The sequence below is a fragment of the Acaromyces ingoldii genome (genome assembly GCF_003144295.1).
Source record: "Acaromyces ingoldii strain MCA 4198 unplaced genomic scaffold FA10scaffold_1, whole genome shotgun sequence".
Taxonomy (NCBI): domain Eukaryota; kingdom Fungi; phylum Basidiomycota; class Exobasidiomycetes; order Exobasidiales; family Cryptobasidiaceae; genus Acaromyces; species Acaromyces ingoldii.
The window spans coordinates 2,959,031-2,977,221 of NW_020290247.1; the positions used below are offsets into that span (position 1 = coordinate 2,959,031).

Consider the following 18,191-nt stretch of genomic DNA (forward strand, 5'->3'; position numbering starts at 1 on the left):
CATTGGAGACACGAATCGAAGAGTAATAAACGGGTGCGGTGATGAAATATAGCTCGAACGCGTCTCGGATCCAGTCGCGTGGCGGCAAACGCAAAAAAGTTGTGTTGTTCTCACCTTTGATCATCACCAGCAGCACGGCGGCGACACGTCCATGATGGCGTCGACACTCGACGTCAGGAAGGTGATGCTGTCGATCCTCAAATCGATGTACCAGGACAGTCGAGAGCGCAGGAGCACCTCTGCGCAGATCTACCGACGGGCATATCGCGCCCTCCAGGCTTGCCCTCTTCCTCTGCAGCACCCTGCAGAGACTGTGCAGCTCGACGGCTTCGGCGAGACTCTGGCGACCGAGCTTGAGAGAAGACTTGGAATCTATTGTAGAGAGAACGGGAAGACGATGCCAAAGCGCTGTGAGTGGTACAGGCCGGCTCTGACAGAGTACCGAAATGCTGATTCCATGCCGCTCAGCCGAGATTGCCTCTTCGTCCAGAGATGGCGTTACATCGACTGCTTCTTCTTCCTCATCCACATCAGAAGAGGACGATGTCAGACCCAAGAAAAGGGCAGCAAAGGCGATCAAAAGGCCAGCCACCGTGCCTGCGGCCAAGTCCAAAGCCAAGCAGTTTGTTCCTCAGCATCGGAGTGGCAGCCACGGCATCCTAGTCTCGCTGTATTCTCTAACCGAATGCGCGCCAGACAGCGTTCCTGTTTGCGATGTGGTCAGCTATTCTAAAGCGACTATCATTGAGCACGCACAACCGTATAGCGATGCCAAGTACATTCCCAAGCCGATGCCGCCAGGCGTGAACAGGGGACATTCGTTCACGTTCAGCTCAGCATGGAGCAGCATGAAGACGCTCGTTAATCGAGGCTACGTCTATCGCAAGGGGAATCCAGCCAAGTTCTCCCTAAGTCTAGAGGGCTGGGAGGTAGCGTCCACCTGTGCAGCAAAAGATGGCGTACTGGCGGGCAGCAAGATTGTCCAGGGAGCTGCGTCGCAAGTCACGTCCGACCAAGATAGCGACAGCGCGGGCGAAGAGACAGAGCGAGAACCCGTCTCAAGACGAGAGGAAGTCGGAAGAAGGAGCAAAGCCAAAGCGTCGTCTAGTGAAGCTCAAATCTTGCCCAAGAAGCGTGGTCATCGCAAGGAGAGGGACGCTTCGGCGTCGAGTCGTGATCAGGGACGAAGTACAGAAACGGGTTCTTTCCTCTACATGTACTTGCGAGATGGACAGGCACCAGGACAGACCATGGAGAGGTCAGAAGCAAGTGTCCGACTCAGCGACGACGATTACACGATGACGTATCGGATCACCTTCGAGGAAAGTCTCTTGAACCATCCCTTTGTCAAAGCTTGCGTCAACGATGTCGTCGCTCTCGGTTGCGTCAGCCATAGAAAGTTGCTTGCTGGATACGTCCGTGCGTCCTCAAGCAATGAAAGAGCTCCTGGCTTCGGCCAGATGATCCCAGCACCCCAAAGAGCGACAGCCGCGGCGTCTCGTTTAAGGTCACCCTCTCCGCTTTTAGGACCACGACCAACTGCCACTGTCGCCCATGGTGCACACACGTCTTCTCAATCACCGCCTAGGAATACAGCCTCGATTGCGAGTAGCTTGCCAGACCCATCGACGAAAGCTTACGAGAAGAAGAGGAAAAATGAAGGACTGCTCTCGGAGAAGAGCAATTTCGAAAGCACTGAGGCCACATGCCAATCTGCCCGATCACGAAAGCGATCCGGCAAGGCCATAGTCTCAGGCGTGGCTGATGGAAATATCATCGAGATCGTGACCTCTTCTGACATCGAGAACAATCTGTCGCAGCCGACAGAATTTCTAGGAAGGGCGAAGGGTACCATTGTTGACCTCGACTCGTCTGACGACTCTTCCGACTCATCACTGGGCGATATCTACGAATATCTTTCAAGCTCGCAACAGCAAGACGCAGCAAAACGCATAAAGACTTAATCGTCAACATTTGAGCTACCATTGACAGGAGAGGAAGAGCGTAAGCAATAACATCTTGCATGTAGAGTACTGTACCACCACTAGAAGTAGACCATCTGGAAGTAGTGACAGGATTGAAGAGAGTCAAAGGAGTCTTACGGCTCCCAATCTCTTACTGTGTTTGGGTATCAAGGCGATCGTACTGTGCCCTTGTCTGTTGGACCGAGGCCAAGACAGTGATGACTTCACCGTCTATTGTTAAGCCATCGAGACCCAAGCCAGTGACTACACTGTAATCGGCGGAGGAGCCTTGCGATGAAACCGATGCTGATCCCACGCCATTGTGAAGCGGAAAGATTGTCGGTCTTCGTGCCCTGCCGAAACTTGCCGATGAGGAGACACTCTCGTCGCTTTCGTCTTTCACGCTTGCATCGATCGAATCTTCCTCAGTATCAATCTTCTTTTCGTTGCTTTTGATATTGCTGCTTTTGCCCTGGTCGTTCGTCGAGCTAGTCTCCAGCCGCCAGCCTGCCCTTTTGGCTTCGCCAATGAAATCAGACTCCTCGTCATCATCGTCTACGGTCCGCAAGGAGACGGCTAACCAAGCTAGCTTCGGCTCCTTTAATTTCGGAGCTGCGCCGTCTAACGTGGCACTGCATGTCAAGTGCGCCGCGCCTTCCCACCCTTTAAGCATTTTTGCGACATCAAGACAATTCCTCTGAATCTCGACGAGGACCTCGATGGCTACTTTCAGTCGACCATATCCGGCTGTGACGAAAGAATGTGCTGCCGACGGCTGATCGGCCAGGCCGGCCCAGTGCAACGTGTGAGCGAGCTCCTTCTGGCAACGCGCCAGCAGATTTGTCGCAAAACGCTTGAGAGAAATTGCAGACGAAGAAGACGATGCGCAGTCTGCAGCAATGGAAGTGATGAGCGTATGTGACCACGCAGAAGCGATGAGCGTCGGGTCTACATAAGTAAGGTTATCAGCTACCCTTCCGCACATTCACCTTCTTATCTTCTGGTAATAGGACACTTACTCCTCTGCCAGACAGTATAGACTAGCTCGCAAGCCGTTCGGTTCTCCTCCTTGGACAGGCTCCAATGAATACCTGTACACGCTTCCGAGTGGAAACACTCGTGAGTCAAGTGTGTACAGAGAGCGCCAATGTGCTTGCGTCTTTCATCAGCCGAAGTGAGGCTCGCGGCGAAAGACTTTTTCAACATCGTCGAAGGGGAAAGGCTGGCGAATTGAGCCTCCCAGCTTCGTGACCTGTTGCCGTTGGCTCGCCTGTGTGACTCAAAATTCGACATGGCCGAAGCAGCGATGTCGGCACATGCTTCCTGAACCAAAGCATTGTACTATCACTCCCCACTTTGGTCAATGACAGGTTGGTGAAGTCTCAAAGAGATCACTACGGACTCACGGACTTTACGAGCCCGACAATCTTATCGGTGAGCTCTGAGTAGACGTCCGTGGGTTTTCTGGTCCTGCTGCCTTTGAGATTGCCAGAGGGCTGAAGGCGTCGGTTTAGCTCCCTGCAGAAGGATGAGACTACGTCCAATTGATTGCCCACTCACATATTGGAAGGCTTGACTTCCAAATGCTCCAACAGTCGGACTATGACGGGGGTAACCCGAGTATGCCAAATCCAAGTCCAGCTCTTGGTCTTTTGACTCAATCGGAACTTGCTGGTGCAGTCGGGCCAGAGCCATAGCTCTGCGACTCCGTTTGATGCTATCAATACGCTTGCGCAGCCTCTCGCTCTGGGTCGCGAGATGGCCATTAATCTTCTTTTCACTTTCCTCTTGAACGCTGGAAGCAACGTTTTCCGAGCGTTGTGTTGGGCCATCTGGAGACGTGAAGGTGCCATTACCACTGCTGCTCGTACTGGGAGTGTATGAGTAGCTCGCACCATCGAAAACGTCAATGGAAGCCGCCCTGTCGCTTTCCATCTCGGCGCCGAATTGGGAAAACTCAACCTTCTCGTCACTGCCAAGAGTGGAATCGTGAAACATCCCAATGTTCTCGATTGGCGGAAAGTAGGATCCTTCGGCTCTGATGACCCTTCCGGTGCTCGTCATCGTCGTGGTGATCTTCAGAGTATCGTCGTTGCTCTGCTTCATACTTTGTCGCCCTTCTGCAACATCTCCGTCGGTCCAAGGTGCTCTCCGGTGTCTGGGCATGTTTTCATTCGGACCGAGGGCACAAGGGAGCGAATACGACGTTTTTGACGAGTCGGAGCCATTGAGAGTTAAATCCCTAATCTTGGCGGGCGTCGGCTCCTGCTGTTCCACCGTAGTCTGTTTTCCTACCAGGCAGGGCTCCTGGGCCCCCGTGGTAGCGGCAAAACTGCCCTCAAGACGAGTCACATCTAAGTCCTCTCCCCTGCCGATTTCGAATGTTCCAGCTTTCTCCTTTGACACCTTCACATCTTCGAGGCTCGAATTTGAGGGAGAAACAGTTGACCAGTACCTTCCCATACCATTTCTTTTTCCCCGCGGCAAAGGTGAGGAGCTTGCGGAGTTGATCTCGTCGTCCCCACTGTCTACAGAGTACGGTTTGTTGTGGCGACCTAAAATTTTTCGGTCTTCCTTTTCATGGGATTGATGTCGACTGTAGCCATCGTGTTCAGGAAAGAAAACGCCGGGACGGCGGCTGTCGTCTGTGCCACTTTCGAGTCCCTGTACGACCATTTTTTTACCATGAGCCTTGAAATCGACGTCGCCAGTGAACCCAGTCGGTTCCCTACGGTGAATATCTTGGTAAGAGAACCTCTTACGATGAAGAAGGTCCCCGTCGGTCCCATTCAGTTTTTCAGATTTTGCAGAGGCGGACGTAGTATGTCGCTGGAGCCCAGGTCCTAATACTACTATATCGAAGTTGCTTTCAGTTGACATGTTTTTGCAGATGTTTGGATGCGACCTTGGTTGCCTGATCGGGGGCTTCTCTGCTTCTAAACGCGATGAAGTTTCCCTCGTATGCTTCTTGCTCTTCTTTGTTGCTGTCGATGCTCTTGACGCATCGTACAAACCAGCAGTCGCTTCGTAAGATTTCCTGGCTGATGTCGGTGAGGGTGGAAGAAGAGGCGAGGCATTTGCGAACCGTCTTTTGAATGTCAGAAGGGGTGACGAAGACAGACTGCTCTTGACCGCGTTCGTCTTCGCTTCTTCTGCTTCTCCTGTTGCGAAGACATTGCTCGTCGGTGAACTCTTTCCTCGTCCAAATGTGCTTGACGAGGCCTGTAGAAAGAATGAGCCAAGTTAGCGCTAATGATATCCTCATCATGGAGGAGCCGACTAAGCTATACTGACCGTCGACGGATTCCTTGCGTGTGAGCCGTAAGAAGAAGGTCTTACATTCGTGATAGTCGCTTCTTCTTCGGTGAGAAATTCGGAGTCGATCGACGTGACCTCTCGCAAGACAGAGACATGCGTTGACCCAGATCCACTGGTGGCCAAAGGTGTAGGGCGCTTGAAGATACGCTTCATTGCTTCGGGGCAGGATGCCACTTCTCAGGGTGAGAAAGTCAGGAAAAAAAGAGGAGAATGGTCGTCAGAAAGGAAAGGAAGAAAGGAGGGGGGGTGAGGGATGGGGGGGATGGGGGAAGGGAAATGAGGAGTTCAAGAAAGGGAGACACTTATGACGTTCACTTCTTCCATAATAAGCTCTTCGGACCCATCTCTGGGTCCAAGGTCGTAGTGCACTTGCTGCACTCCGTCGGCGCTACGTACAAGCGTTACCTGTACCTTTGCCGTGTAGCGTTGTCCGGAAAGAAAATATGCAAGAAGACGATCCGTGTCATGGACAATTTCGGAAGCAAGAAGGCCCGCACTTGGGCACTCGAGACAGAGAACAATGCAGTAGCAATATCATTTACGTCCTTATATGAGGTCTAGATTGGCCACTTGTGCTCATATTAATTCTGCCTGACACCTTTGCACTGATAGGCCCTGGGACTCGTGCGTGCGGCACACTTTGCCATTGTCTGGTGTACCTCTGGTGTACCACTGCAGAGTTGCCCCGATAAGGAAAGCACTGGTTTATTCTCCTACTTGAAAGGGGCCCGACCGCGCTCATGAACAAATGGCGCGTTGACCAACATATTACACCGCGAGCGCGACAACATATCGCGTTGATTGAGGGATGCTTTTGCTGGCCGTGAAGATCGAAGAGAGAGCCATCAATCTCACGCATGATAGTAAATTTGAGAAGGTAGCACATTTCCATTCGCAAGAGGATGGAAGTTCCAAAGGATAATCGAAGAAAAGTGAGGAGGAAAGCGCTAGATAGGGAGAGAGGGGAATTCATCGTCGTCTAGATTGGCTCGTCCGAGCAGCATCGAGCATGGCTGAACTTCCGCTCCCCACAATGGGTATAAACTCTGCGTCGTTGTTGTGCGTCGGGGCTTGACCGTCGCTGTTGCTTCCTCCGCTGCCGCTTGACAGTGTGCTGCTCAGACTCTTACCGCTGCTTGACGTGCTCATGGCGCCATCTTTGGCCCGCGCCTTGCTTCTCGCAGCACCACCTTCGAAAGCTTCTGGCTCAAACGAGTAGCGACCCTCGACTTCTTCGCCGTTGACGGGCTTGTTAGTGCTCTGCTGCGGATCGCTCGATCTATACGGCTTCCTCGACGCGGCTGACTGCTTGGTCCACCCCTCAATCGCACTGACACCCCCCTCCGCCTTCCAGATATCGGCGCTCGGGTCACTCCTCCGGTCCTCTGCACTTGGCGATCGTCTCCCCGGCCCGATTCTTGCGCTGCCGCCACTGCCCAGCCAAGCGTGCTCGTCTGTTCCTGCGCCCCGTCGTGAGGTCGAAGAGCCTCCTCCTCCTGAAACAACGCGCTGGACCGTAGGCTGTGGACTTACGCGTCGAGTCCCACCGGCCGCTACGTCACTCAAACCTCCGCTTGACTCATCATAGCTCTCTCCTGTGGAGTATTCCATGTACGCAGAAGTTGATGGCCCACGATTGACACCAGCGCCACCACCGTATGCCTGCAAGGCCCGCGGGTCAACGACTTGTCCGACCGAGATGGAAGGCCCTCCTCCTAACATGCCATTTGAGCCGTGATCGCCTCCGTAATTGCTTGCGCTGCCACTTCCACCGACATGCGAGAACTCGTCGTTGAGTTGACGGTGTTGGGCGCCGTACCCAGCAGCAGGGATGGCCGTCTCAGCGGATCTGGAGCCCGGAGGGGCCCGATTCGGTTTCGTCAAGCCACCGCGCTTTGTCTTCTGTGGCTGCTGTACCTTGCTCGGAGCAGCTGCAGCCGACGTGCTGACGGATGGCTCAGTGACGGCACCCACGTCGGGCAGCTGCTGCCCAGTAATTGTCTCGGAGAATTCAGGCTCTTCGTGCTCTTGGTGGTCCTGCGCGGCAGCCAAGGTCTTGACCTGTCCTCCAGTCGCTTCCTGCTGTGCTGATTGCGCTTGAGATGCCTGTAGCTGCTGCTGCTGCTGCTGCTGCTGAGTCTGTTGTTGTTGTTGTGCTTGTTGCTGCTGCTGTGGTTGCTGGGCCGTAGCCTGCTGCAATTGCTGTTGCTGCTGTTGTAGTTGCTGCTGTTGCTGCTGGGATCGGTTGATGATGGAGAGGTACCAGAACATGAGGTTAGAGATTAGCACCTGTTCATAAAGCGGCCGCCTCGGATTAGCGAGCTTGATGTGGCTCAGTCGATAGACGGCCCTTTCGATATGGATGGGATAACGATAGTAGTTGACGTATGGCCCTTTGCCCATTCCCCGATCGAGCAAACTTCCGGCGGTGATTTGGCCATAGGGACCCGTTTCTGCCTTAGACCCGTGCTGCGCCTCCTCATGCCCCCTCTTTTTTCCGAACAAAGAACCCAGGAAACCGCTCGAGTCCTTATCTTTGTCCTTGTCCTTGTCAGGCGCAACCGCCATGGCGCCGCTGAAGCTGCTTGCCGATGGGACATTATGGGCCTGCTGCTGTTGGGCCGACGTGTGATGGAATTGCTCAGCTTCACGCTCCTTTTCCTTGCGCTCCTTCTTTTCACGCTTGCTGAGCTTGCTCTTGGCTCCGCCGCTCTCCTTTTCGTCGTCGTCCTCCTTGCCCAGACCGAACCAAGACAAGCCAAAAGAAGATTTCTTCTCCTTGCCATGACGAGATGGCTGGGGAAGCGGAGGTGAGACGGCTCTCCTGGCGGACGGTTGCTGTTCTTTTTGCGCGGTGACGATCGGCTTGGATGTCGCCGAGGGCATGATTGGCATCGTGTCGGCTTTGACCAGGCCGTGACCAGGGGGTCCAACGTCCCTCGTTTGCGCCAAAGACGGGGGTGCACTCGAGGCTGGTGGTGGTGACTGAGCGGCGGGGGTGGGTCGCTTCTTTTCAAACGAAGGCACGGGGGGCACCTGCTGAACGGGTATCGGTCGAATGGGCCGCTGTGATGATGAGCTGTACTCGAAAGCCTCTGTGGGCGACTGGGCGGGAGACTCGTACAGAGGCGAAGCTCGTTCGCTATCGTTGCTCTCAGATGGTTTCGTATCACGGACTACGTCAAAGTAGCCGCCACCCCGTTGGGATGCACCAATCGTCTGCGGAGTGGGCGTCTCGGGGGGCGAATGGTCTTCGCCTCGCCTTTCTTCCATCGTGTCATTCGAGGAAGAGATGCTGTCTGTGACGGATGTCACACTCGTCCGCTGCGTTCCATCGGAGATGTAGGAGTCCCTTGAGTAAGCGTCGACGATACTCTCCGTCGCACCCTCAGACGCCCTTTTGCTCGCCTCTATGCCGGCCTCGTCCTCGCCAGAGGAAAGATCAGATGAAAGATCACTCTGTCTGCGCTGATCCGAAAGGGCCATGGCCACGCCTGCCATCTCAACCGTGTCCTTGTCCAGCGTCAAGTCGCCTGAAGACTGAGATTGGTGATCTCGCTGTCGATGACCAAAGGATGGACTGGCCGCTCCCCTCCTCCTCAGCCCTGCCGCTCGATTGCCGGCGCCAGACGATTCACCGAGGGAAGCCTTTCTGATCTTTGTGCGAGCCGCTCTTCGCAAAATTTGACCTGGTCTCGGCACAATGAGCGGCGCATCCTCCACGCCCGCCTCGGCAGGCACAGCGTCGACTTGATCGAGGGCTGCTGGCAGTGTTTAGTTCTCACGCAATGAGAAAGGAAGACACAAAGGAGCACTTACCGGATGGAGCCACATTGAGGCTCATTGTCCTCCTCAACACGCTTCTCAACTCGGCTGGATCGTTGCTTCGACTAGCATCCTCGGCCAGCTTCTCGAGCTTCTGCAAGTCGTCGATCGACAGCGTAGGTTCGCCGCGCGACGAGGCAAAGTTGCTTCCTCTGCTTCCCACCTTTCGCAACGAGGCGCCCGATCGTGGCGTGCCAGGAATCGAGAGGCCTGGTAGGGTAGGCGTGTTCATGCCGCTGCCGCCGCTACTGCTGCTGCTGCCGCCGTCGTCTTCATGTTCCGGTTGGTATTGTCTTCGGAGCGTACTGCCTCGTCTCGCAATCGACGTTGAGCGGTGCACGAGCGCATCGACGGGCGAGGGCGGCGGTGAGCCGGGCGAGGTAGGGTCGACGGTAGAGGCAGAGCTCAAGCCATCGGCACCCTCACCCTTTGCGGCTCTCGAGGCATGGTCCTGAAGAAACTTTCGAAAATCGTTTGGCGAGATCTCAGGGTGGACCGAAGCCGGTACCCAGAAGAGATGGCTTGGGTCCAGGGGCCTCGTCAGGGGTGTGTCATCGCTGGACGTTGCTGCTGACGCCGCTCCATCGCTTTCGCCGCTCGGCGAGGCAGATGCGCCTGCCGCTGCCAGCGCACCTGCCCCTCTCCTCCTTGCTGTGAATGCTTGTCGGCCGCCAGAGGAGCTTCCAGCCTCGGGAGAGGACGAAGACGAAGCGGATCGCATCGTCGGTCCATGATCGCTCAGATCGATGCCCCTCGAAGGTGAATTATGCGGCGAGGACGAGGGAGATGACGACGAGGAAGAGCCATCTTCAGATCCCAGCAGCTCCCTGCCGCCACCGTGGGCCGCTGCCAAGTCCGGCAGGTCGGGATCTAGCAGCGGTCGGTTGACCGAGATGCGGCGGTGCGACTTGAGGGCTTGCACCTCTCGCTGAAACTCGGACTCGGTGATGTTCTGCATCCCTCACCGGCAGCACCACGATCTTCGGTCCAAGCTGAATCGAAGGTCGAGACACAAATTGCTGGGTCGAGAGTCTGATGCAACCAGATGCAGGATGAAGCAAGGGTCGGGTCCGCCGTTGGGTCGTCAGAAGGGTCGAGAGAGAAAAATGAAAGGATTGGGACCAGGGGGACGACGTATGCAGTTCTAGGTGCCAGTCATGTGACGTTGGGCGACTTGCGAGAAGCCTGCTGGCTGAGCTCCTGATATTATGGTGTCGCGACTGAGCGGCTACCCGCGGCGAAGGCGGTGGTTGCCTAAGCGCTGGCTTTGAGAGCTCGCGATCGAGGCTGCAAAGAGGTACGAAGGCCGCCCACTTTGCTTGCTCTCTCTCCCTCTAGCCAAACCAAACTGGTCCGACTCTACTCTCGCCAGCTGCTTTGAGAAAGTCCCCCCTCTGCCAAAAGCCCGAAGATGAATACGACGATAGCGGTATTGATGGGTGCTGATGTCTGTTCGCCCGACAAGGAGAAGAATCGCTATCGCCAGTGTGACGCGACCGAGGCGCAGGAATCCGAAAGTGCCGCCCAGACCCCTCTTTCTTTCTCGCCCGATTTAGGAAAAATTCGAGCAGAAAGGCCAATTTATGTGACCCCCGTGGTCGTGGGCAGCCAGAGCGCGGACGGGTCCAGGGTCGTAAGGATCAGGAAGGGAGGTAGGGAGGATGGGAGAGAAAAACAAAAACCAAAAGCGGCCAGAGAAAGGGGAAGATCCTTGGAACGATGGTGCCGCTGCCTCTCGCTCGACCTAGGCTGGCTCACACGCACCGCTGAACCCCGGCGTGGATAATTTCAAAATTGGGATGAATACAAATTTCCACAGACCCTATTTTAAAGTATCGGACCGGTACTGGTCAGATGGGCATCTTCACATGGTCACTTCTGCTTCGTCTTTCGTCTTTTGAGCTTGCTGGTTCTGATGTTGGTAGTGTTACATGATGGTTCAACGACGTACGACAAAAGGTAGGATGTCATCAAAAGCGCGCCTGTCCAGGAACCATGGCTCCTTTTCGCCGAGAATTCTCGACTCAGCCTTAGAGTGATGCGATGACGAGGAAAGCTGCTCGGACCGCTTTTCAAGAGGCATGCCCTCCCAATTCGTCTTCCCGCGAAGACTGTGGCTAAACTTTCTCCAGAAGCCTTTGTAGCCTCGGCTGTGGGGTTTGGCGCCCCCAGCGCTCTCGAGAACGTACCAGAGCTTTTCGTCGCCAACCTTGAAGATGATATCCCGACGGTGCGGTATTCCAACATGGACATCCCCTCGATCCGTCCTGACAACCTTGTTCTTGCCCAGGCTCGCTGCCGTTGCGCTCCCCCGAAGTCGGTACACGAGCGAGAGGGGAACCACGCGCTCGTTGTTGCGTCTCGTCTGATAGAACCCTCGAAGCTCTGCCGTTTTGCGAAGGGGGCTTGGGTAGATTGCCCTGGGAATAAGTGCCGAAAGGCCTCTAGATGCCGTCCGAATCGTTAGTTGTCGCTTTGCAACGTCGAGCGAAAGCTTCGTCACGGCTCTCGCGGGAACACTGAAGAATAAAAGAGCCTAAGATCGAGGATGGTGTCAATTACCACTTGCATCCTTTGGCGTCGGAAAAGATAAATGATGGCTCACAGTCAGGATTCCAGCAGAGCCTGCAAGACCGGCGGCGATGCCTCTTTTCCCCTCGCCGACCAGTTGAGGTGGGTTTCTCGGATCTTGTGAAAAGATGGGCCAGGTAAGATGATAGTAAAAGTCGTAGGCAAGCTCGGCGCTGCGCCATCGTAGCATTTAGTGTCCTTCTTCGAACAGTTGCGTTAGCCCTGAAAAGACTCACCCCACCACAAGAAATGATGCTCCGATCGTGTAATAGATCCATGACTTCATTGGTTGTGGGCCTCGGTAGATGACGATGGGGGTGTTCCTGACTGCGTTCTGCTTCACTCCCCGCCTCAGCAGGACGGACCTCATCCCCGCCCCCATGGCCTCCTGCATTGCAGTCGGCAAGCGACCTGCTGTGCATCTCGCGCCCGGGAGCCGGACCCCGGTCGTCCTCAGCGTCGCCAGCCACAGCGACATCTTCGATGGTTGCGCGAGGCGGGCAAGCCAAGGAAGAAGCATAGGATGAAGCTGGAAAAGTGGCTTACATAATGCTGAATGGCACGTGCGAGACCATTGCTCCGACAGCCAAGTGGACGAAGTATAGCCACCTCATTCCAAGGCTCGACGGTGGACTGTAAGAGGCATCTAAGCAAGCGCGCTCATCTAGATGGGGCGACAATAAGGACTGGTAGGAGCAATGTCGAGCCGACCAGCACCAGACTCGAGCTCGACAGTCAGCTTGAGCGGGCAGTCATCTGGACCAGTTCCGCCAGTGTGGGAGGATGATGCGTGGGGCATCGATTCTGACGATGACGAGTTCGTAAAAGCCAACAATGGTCGAGGACGAGGGAATGCTGGGCCTTCAGGGATGTCTAAACAAAAACATGCGCCACCAGCCCGGCCGCATCCTTTCCCACTATCGGGTGAGATTAAGCGAGGAGCCAGCTCCAGTAGCGTGCCTCGAGCCTCAGGCGAAGTACGTCCACAGCCGCTAGCTGGAGCCGAGGGAAGCAAAAGGACCTCTGGGGCAGGAAGTTGGATGTTCGTGGAGCGCAGCGGTAGCATGCCTAGAGCGTCACCGACACTCTCAGCTGCGGAAGGAGTGGCGTCAAGCTCAGCCCTGGAGTCAGGAGAAGATGGAAGCTCAATGACCGACAACCAGAAACCACGGGCGAGACGACGAACTGTAGGCGAGGGAGAAGGAGATGTAGATGATATAAGAGATGCGCTGCAAAGCGATCTAGACAGAGTTCTTCAGGGCGAGTCTTGTCTCGTTGAGCATTAAAATCTATGGCAGGCTGACTCCTTTTCATCAGATCCTACCGAGATGCTCGCTCGACTGTCGATACAGAATTCTCTTCCGGTTGGGTCTCCCGCTGCGGAAGCGAAAGATACCTCGATCATCGACTCTGCTCTCGCCTCGAAAGCCTCAGTTTCGACACCAGAAGGGAATTCTGAGGATGCAGAAGTGAGCTTACCGCTTGCAGTCGCGGCTTCTCTGGAGAGGAAATCAAGTGTGCGCAGCGAACGGAGGCGAGCTCGCTTTGCCGAGTGCTTGGCCGCCAGCACCGTGAATATGGAAGAGCTGCGACGACTGGCCTGGGCTGGGGTTCCAGACAATGTTCGACCAGTGGTGTGGATGCTCTTACTGGGCTATCTGCCTCCAACGCGGGCAGTGCGAGCTTCGACTATGGCAAGGAAGAGGGCGGAGTACCAGTCGGGCGTGAGGCTGGCCTTTCAAAGAGGTACAGAGTCCCTTGATCAGGCCATCTGGCACCAAATACACATCGATGTTCCTCGGACCAATCCTGGGATTGCTCTTTGGCAAAGAGAAGCGACGCAAAAGGTGGGCTCAGGCAGCGGAAGAAAATCGATGCATTGCTGACCCGCAGAATCTGTTCATCAAGGCTTTGGAACGGATTCTGTATGTCTGGGCCATTCGACATCCTGCGAGTGGCTACGTGCAAGGCATCAATGACCTGGCCACACCATTTTTCGAAGTGTTTTTGAGCGCTTATATATGTATGTCTGCTATTTGCCGACTATGAGGAGGTCGCTGACTAGCTCGGACAACACAGCCACAGACCCAGAGCAGTATGATGTTGGTCTTTTGCCACCTGCTGCCCTCGAGGCCCTCGAAGCGGACACGTTCTGGTGTCTGTCGAAGCTGCTCGATGGGATCCAGGACAATTACATTTTCGCGCAACCTGGCATCCAGAGGCAGGTCCGTCGCATGTCGGAGCTCGTCTCACGGATCAACCGTGAGTGTCCTGGCCGCAATTCGCAAACAATACCAGAGAACAGAAGGCGCTTACAAATCTTGTCACAGCCTCGCTACACAGCCATCTGGAGCAACAAGGCGTAGAGTACATGCAATTCGCCTTCAGGTGGATGAATTGTCTGCTGATGCGCGAGATGAGCGTGCGCAACATCGTTCGCATGTGGGACACGTACTTGGTCAGTTTTGATCCTTTTTTCTTCTCTCGAAGAACCAAAGCTGAACGGTCGCGCTCTTCACAGGCGGAAGGACCAGATGCCTTCTCTGAGTTTCATCTCTTTGTCTGCTCCGTCTTTCTCGACAAGTGGAGCGCCGAGCTCTGCAAGATGGACTTTCAGGGGATCATCATGTTCCTGCAAAGTCTGCCGACGCAGCAGTGGAGCGCCAGGGAGACGGAGTTACTGCTCTCTGATGCTTTTGTGTGAGTCGTCCTCGTACCATGCGTGCTCTCAGGATTTAGCTGAGGATGATTGTCTCGGACGGCAACAGCAAAAAGAGCCTTTTTGGAGGGACTGCCCACCTCACGAATTGACTTCACAAATGTCACCACCATCAATCAATCACCAGTCAGGCATCTGAACGTCATGGCGCCGCCGCTCAGCAAAATTGTGCATTGTTAGACACTCATCACCATAGGAATGACTCAAACCTTTCGCATAAGCCCCAAATCTTACCTGCCAACACAAGCCTGTGGATCTAGCTTCTCAAATGGCCGTCAAACAGCATTGTCACCGCCCTTGAAGCCCACCGTTTGCATGCAAAACGCAATTGTTCATTCCACGAGGTGTTTAAAACAAAGATTATACGGAATCATGCAGACGATGATTAGAGTCGTGCCGGGGCTGATGGAGAGGCGGCTTGAATGTCCTTGGCAATATCGATCAAAACCTTGTAGAGCTGCACAAGTTGTCACGCAGACCAACACAGTCAGTAAAAGATCTAGCCCTTTTGCTCAGCCTCCTTTGCAGCACTCACATCGCCGTTGCGAATGCTTTCGAAGATGACGCTGACGTAGCCTCCGATGGTCTCCCTCTTCAGGGGGCTGGCACCGTTCGTGTTGGCCTTGAATTCGAGCATGTTCTCTTCGCCATGCATGGGGACGCCCAGCGACCTTCGCACGTACTCGTACATCTTGGCAGTCTTTCCGAGCATCGGCGAGGCGTGGCAGCCCTTGGGATCCTGCAGGAATTCTCGGGTGACGCGGCGGTACAGGTCGTATGTCTCACGGGCCGAAGCATCGCGCCAGGCTGTGGAAAGGAACGGAGAAGAGGTGAGTTCGAGCTGTAGGCATAGGATTTGGCGAGATAGGCCACTCACCCATAATTGTGCGAAGAGGATCAGCACCGCCACCACTGGGCAGGTTGCTAAAGTAGGCCACCAACTCGTAGCCAGCATTCATGTAGGCGTCTTGCAGCCTTGCCTCGAGGTCCCTCGCACTTGTTTCGTCCATGCGCTTGTTCAGCCTAGCAAAGACCTTCTTGGCCAACTTTGCCTGGTTCTCGTCGTCGATCCAGGTAGAGAAGAATTTCTTAATCGACTTTGACATTTGCGCCGCGAGGAGGATCGACGTCTTTCGCTGGAAGGCGCGCAGGTCCAATGCCTGGCACAGGAGGTAGAGGGACCATGCCATGAGCATAGAGAGAACTTCGATGGCTTCGACGGTGTAGCGAGCAGAGACGAGAGCCATCGAGTTGATGGCTTGGTTGCCCATCTCAGCCGCTTGGACGTGCGTCGTGACTGGGTTGGCCAGGTAGCCGAGCTCAGCCGTGACGGCGGCGAGGGCGATATCGACACCCTTGGCGTGGAAGTTGAGCGAGGGGTCGGTGGCGGCCAGGTTTGCCGGCAGGCCGCGGTTCATTGCAGGATTGATGAGCTCCGTCTGAGAATCAAAGTCCGTAAGCGAAAAGGGAATTTTTGCAAAAGCGATGAGAGAAAGGAGAAATAAATCTCACCATTTGCTGGAAGGTGATCTTGCCGAAGTGGTGGAGCGACAGCCTCGTCTTCTCCATGGCGTTGCTGATAGCCATGGCTTGGAAATTGCCGCCGTGGTGAATTGTTGCAGTGTCGCCATCGGCATTCACCTCGATGAGAGGATTGCTAGATTTTGCCCAACAATTGAGTCAGTCAGCCATACCTTTTAGGCATACAGGCCGATGGAATCGTACTCACTCGGTGGTGCTGTTCATTTCTCTCTCAATCGTCTTCCAGCTCTGGTGGATGTCCTCAATCTGGGGTCCGATCCACTGAGCCGAAGTTCTGAGCGTGTAGCGATCCTGACGAAGCGAACCTTCGTCTTCGGAGATGCTGAGGTGAATCTCGTCCCGATGGTGGCTTGCAAATTTGCTCGTCTCCAGCATGACGGCAATGGTATTTGCGCATTCGACCTGTCCGGCGTGGGGCCGGCAGACGTCGTGGATGAACGAGGCAAACGAGCCATCCGTTCCGTAGAGGGCTTCGATGGCCATGGCCGTCGTGACCTGCGTGAGAAGGCAGAGCATCGAAGCGTCATGGATGGCGAGCGCGGCAACGGAGCTGGAGAAGGCCGTGCCGTTGAGGATACCCAGCGCCTCCTTCGGCTCAAATGTCGTGGCCTCAATCTTGCGCTCCTTGAGGGCTTCACAGGCAGGTATCTTTTTACGAGCACCGTCGGGCCCATCAACCCAAGCCTGGATGCCCGTTTGGCCGGCAATGGTCCCGGCGACATAGCTGAGTGGGCTCAGATCTCCGCTGGCCGAGATCGAGCTTCGGAGTGGGACGACTGGCGTGATGTTGTAGGCGAGGATCGACTGCATCTTCTCGAGGACCTTCCATCGGACGCCGGAATGGCCGCGCATCAGGCTGTTGAGCCGCACCAGGATCGCGCCTCGCACCCAGGACTCGGGCTGAGAAAGCTCGTTGGTCGAGAGCGTCAATGAGGCGTTTGGCGGCGACGGCGTGCCCGTGGGAAAGTAACCGGGGACGGGCAGGACACCGCACTGCTGGTGTTGGAGCAGAGCGAGCTGGAGCGCCCGTGTGTTGGGCGTTCGCGAGTCTGCTGAGCCACCGAAGCCAGTGTTAATGCTGCAAGAGAGAGAGAGCGTGTCAGAATGCGACGCAGAGACGGCTCGAGGGTAAAGAGGTTATACTCACCCGTAGATGCTCTCGCCATTGGCGAGTCTCTTTGCGAGTGTCGAGACGGAAGCCTCGATGCGCTTTCGGACGTGCGGGGACTCGTCGAGGCCCGGCGTCACGCGATACCGGGCGGTGGCCACGAGGGCAGCGACGGTGAGCGTTTCGCCATCAATGGTCACGCCCGACGGTTTCGCGTGCCCATTCTTGTCCGAGCGCGTCTCCTGAGCATGGGCAGGCGTGCCTTTGGCTGGCTTGGCGATGGCCTCGGGGAACGAGTAGCGTCGGTGGGTGCTGAGCGTGTCCCACGACTCAATGACTGTACCCAAAAGCGTCTGCGGAGTGTTCATCTTTGGTGTGCGGCACAGGGTGAACGCAGAGGGAGACGAGGGAGCGAGGACTGACACCGACTGAGATTTGGAAGGAGCATTGCCTATCTACACCTCTCAATCTCTCCTTTATACCCCTGGCCTGCTGTCCTGTCCGTGCACTGGCACGATCTCCCGTGCCCCTCACCCCCGTTTCGCCCCCGCGGCGCACGCAACAACCAAAAAAATAAAGTAGCAGCAGTCGTGTGTATCTCTCTTATCGGCAAGGGTCCCGCGGCCGCCGAGATATGAACGCGCTAGTGTTGGACGGGTCGCATTCCACGGTACTGCGCGTAGAACAACGTGGCGTTTGACCTCATGACTATTGAAGCGGAACGGACTCTGGGCCGATCATGGATTCGTCTTTTGGCGCGCGCCCTCTCCGTCGATCCAAGTGCTGAACGGGAGACCCCACCCAGATCTGGTCGGGAGCCTTGAGACAGACACATGTGACGGTTTTTTCCCTCGAGCAAGAAGTCATTATGAACCGAACACGAGCGCGAGACGCTACGTTGGCCCGATAAGTGACGATCATGCGTCGGGATCGCTGAAACGGACTAGTGGTTTTATTTTTAGCTTGGTTTCCCAGGCACGTAAACTCTCCCAGATCTCAACAAAAAAAGGGCAAAAAAGATGCTCTCTCGCCGGGAGTCGAACCCGGGACTCCGCCGTGCACGTGCAGGGGGTACACTTGTCTTGTTGCAGCCAAGAGACTGACAAGGCGACATTCTACCGCTAAACCACGAAAGACTTATATG

The 18,191-nt window shown here is 55.4% G+C and overlaps 6 protein-coding genes and 1 non-coding gene across 7 annotated transcripts; 2 read left to right on the top strand and 5 right to left on the bottom strand.

The window, feature by feature from the left end:
• The first annotated feature begins 3 nt into the window (after window positions 1–3).
• FA10DRAFT_31182 (hypothetical protein) lies at window positions 4–2,040 on the top strand. Its single transcript, XM_025525428.1, has 2 exons — window positions 4–410; window positions 469–2,040. Exons 1-2 carry the CDS (start codon window positions 152–154, stop codon window positions 1,962–1,964), a joined length of 1,755 nt encoding a protein of 584 aa, XP_025380968.1. The 5' UTR covers window positions 4–151; the 3' UTR covers window positions 1,965–2,040.
• Window positions 2,041–2,228: 188 nt separating this feature from the next.
• On the bottom strand, window positions 2,229–5,435 carry FA10DRAFT_290961 (hypothetical protein; the record flags this gene model as incomplete). Its single annotated transcript, XM_025524354.1, has 9 exons — window positions 2,229–2,270; window positions 2,344–2,912; window positions 2,984–3,055; window positions 3,101–3,287; window positions 3,371–3,460; window positions 3,525–4,492; window positions 4,727–4,793; window positions 4,870–5,186; window positions 5,255–5,435. The coding sequence occupies 9 exons, from the start codon at window positions 5,433–5,435 to the stop codon at window positions 2,229–2,231; spliced, it is 2,493 nt and encodes an 830-aa protein (XP_025380969.1).
• Window positions 5,436–6,251: 816 nt separating this feature from the next.
• FA10DRAFT_258002 (hypothetical protein) lies at window positions 6,252–10,065 on the bottom strand (the record flags this gene model as incomplete). The annotated part of the gene is made up of 2 exons (XM_025519884.1): window positions 6,252–9,043; window positions 9,102–10,065. 2 exons carry the CDS (start codon window positions 10,063–10,065, stop codon window positions 6,252–6,254), a joined length of 3,756 nt encoding a protein of 1,251 aa, XP_025380970.1.
• An 829-nt stretch (window positions 10,066–10,894) lies between these two features.
• FA10DRAFT_264377 (hypothetical protein) lies at window positions 10,895–12,166 on the bottom strand. Its single transcript, XM_025520624.1, has 3 exons — window positions 11,915–12,166; window positions 11,713–11,851; window positions 10,895–11,643 (listed from the first exon to the last, which is right to left on the bottom strand). Exons 1-3 carry the CDS (start codon window positions 12,070–12,072, stop codon window positions 11,047–11,049), a joined length of 894 nt encoding a protein of 297 aa, XP_025380971.1. The 5' UTR covers window positions 12,073–12,166; the 3' UTR covers window positions 10,895–11,046.
• Window positions 12,167–12,294: 128 nt separating this feature from the next.
• On the top strand, window positions 12,295–14,777 carry FA10DRAFT_248115 (RabGAP/TBC). The gene is made up of 7 exons (XM_025519479.1): window positions 12,295–12,938; window positions 12,996–13,525; window positions 13,587–13,701; window positions 13,758–13,940; window positions 14,009–14,136; window positions 14,200–14,378; window positions 14,447–14,777. The coding sequence occupies exons 1-7, from the start codon at window positions 12,377–12,379 to the stop codon at window positions 14,487–14,489; spliced, it is 1,740 nt and encodes a 579-aa protein (XP_025380972.1). The 5' UTR covers window positions 12,295–12,376; the 3' UTR covers window positions 14,490–14,777.
• FA10DRAFT_264379 (putative Pal1-phenylalanine ammonia-lyase) lies at window positions 14,734–17,474 on the bottom strand. Its single transcript, XM_025520625.1, has 6 exons — window positions 17,087–17,474; window positions 16,127–17,017; window positions 15,910–16,054; window positions 15,275–15,836; window positions 14,933–15,204; window positions 14,734–14,854 (listed from the first exon to the last, which is right to left on the bottom strand). Exons 1-6 carry the CDS (start codon window positions 17,413–17,415, stop codon window positions 14,783–14,785), a joined length of 2,271 nt encoding a protein of 756 aa, XP_025380973.1. The 5' UTR covers window positions 17,416–17,474; the 3' UTR covers window positions 14,734–14,782.
• Window positions 17,475–18,069: 595 nt separating this feature from the next.
• FA10DRAFT_t11 lies at window positions 18,070–18,183 on the bottom strand. Its single transcript has one exon. It is a non-coding gene; the product is annotated as a tRNA-Asp (tRNA).
• Window positions 18,184–18,191: the final 8 nt, after the last annotated feature.

What these genes read in the sequence shown, in the direction of transcription:
- FA10DRAFT_264379 (XM_025520625.1), bottom strand. Translation starts at nt 17,415, where the DNA reads ATGAACACTCCGCAGACGCTTTTGGGTACAGTCATTGAGTCGTGGGAC. An exon ending in AGATCACCTTCCAGCAAATG is followed by an intron (nt 15,837 to 15,909) that starts GTGAGATTTATT and finishes TTTGATTCTCAG; the next exon opens with ACGGAGCTCATCAATCCTGC. An exon ending in TCCTCTTCGCACAATTATGG is followed by an intron (nt 15,205 to 15,274) that starts GTGAGTGGCCTA and finishes TCCTTTCCACAG; the next exon opens with CCTGGCGCGATGCTTCGGCC.
- FA10DRAFT_248115 (XM_025519479.1), top strand. Translation starts at nt 12,377, where the DNA reads ATGTCGAGCCGACCAGCACCAGACTCGAGCTCGACAGTCAGCTTGAGC. An exon ending in TCTAGACAGAGTTCTTCAGG is followed by an intron (nt 12,939 to 12,995) that starts GCGAGTCTTGTC and finishes CCTTTTCATCAG; the next exon opens with ATCCTACCGAGATGCTCGCT. An exon ending in GCTCGTCTCACGGATCAACC is followed by an intron (nt 13,941 to 14,008) that starts GTGAGTGTCCTG and finishes ATCTTGTCACAG; the next exon opens with CCTCGCTACACAGCCATCTG.
- FA10DRAFT_264377 (XM_025520624.1), bottom strand. Translation starts at nt 12,072, where the DNA reads ATGCAGGAGGCCATGGGGGCGGGGATGAGGTCCGTCCTGCTGAGGCGG. An exon ending in GCATCATTTCTTGTGGTGGG is followed by an intron (nt 11,852 to 11,914) that starts GTGAGTCTTTTC and finishes ACGATGGCGCAG; the next exon opens with CGCCGAGCTTGCCTACGACT. An exon ending in GCTCTGCTGGAATCCTGACT is followed by an intron (nt 11,644 to 11,712) that starts GTGAGCCATCAT and finishes CCTCGATCTTAG; the next exon opens with GCTCTTTTATTCTTCAGTGT.
- FA10DRAFT_31182 (XM_025525428.1), top strand. Translation starts at nt 152, where the DNA reads ATGATGGCGTCGACACTCGACGTCAGGAAGGTGATGCTGTCGATCCTC. An exon ending in GAAGACGATGCCAAAGCGCT is followed by an intron (nt 411 to 468) that starts GTGAGTGGTACA and finishes CATGCCGCTCAG; the next exon opens with CCGAGATTGCCTCTTCGTCC.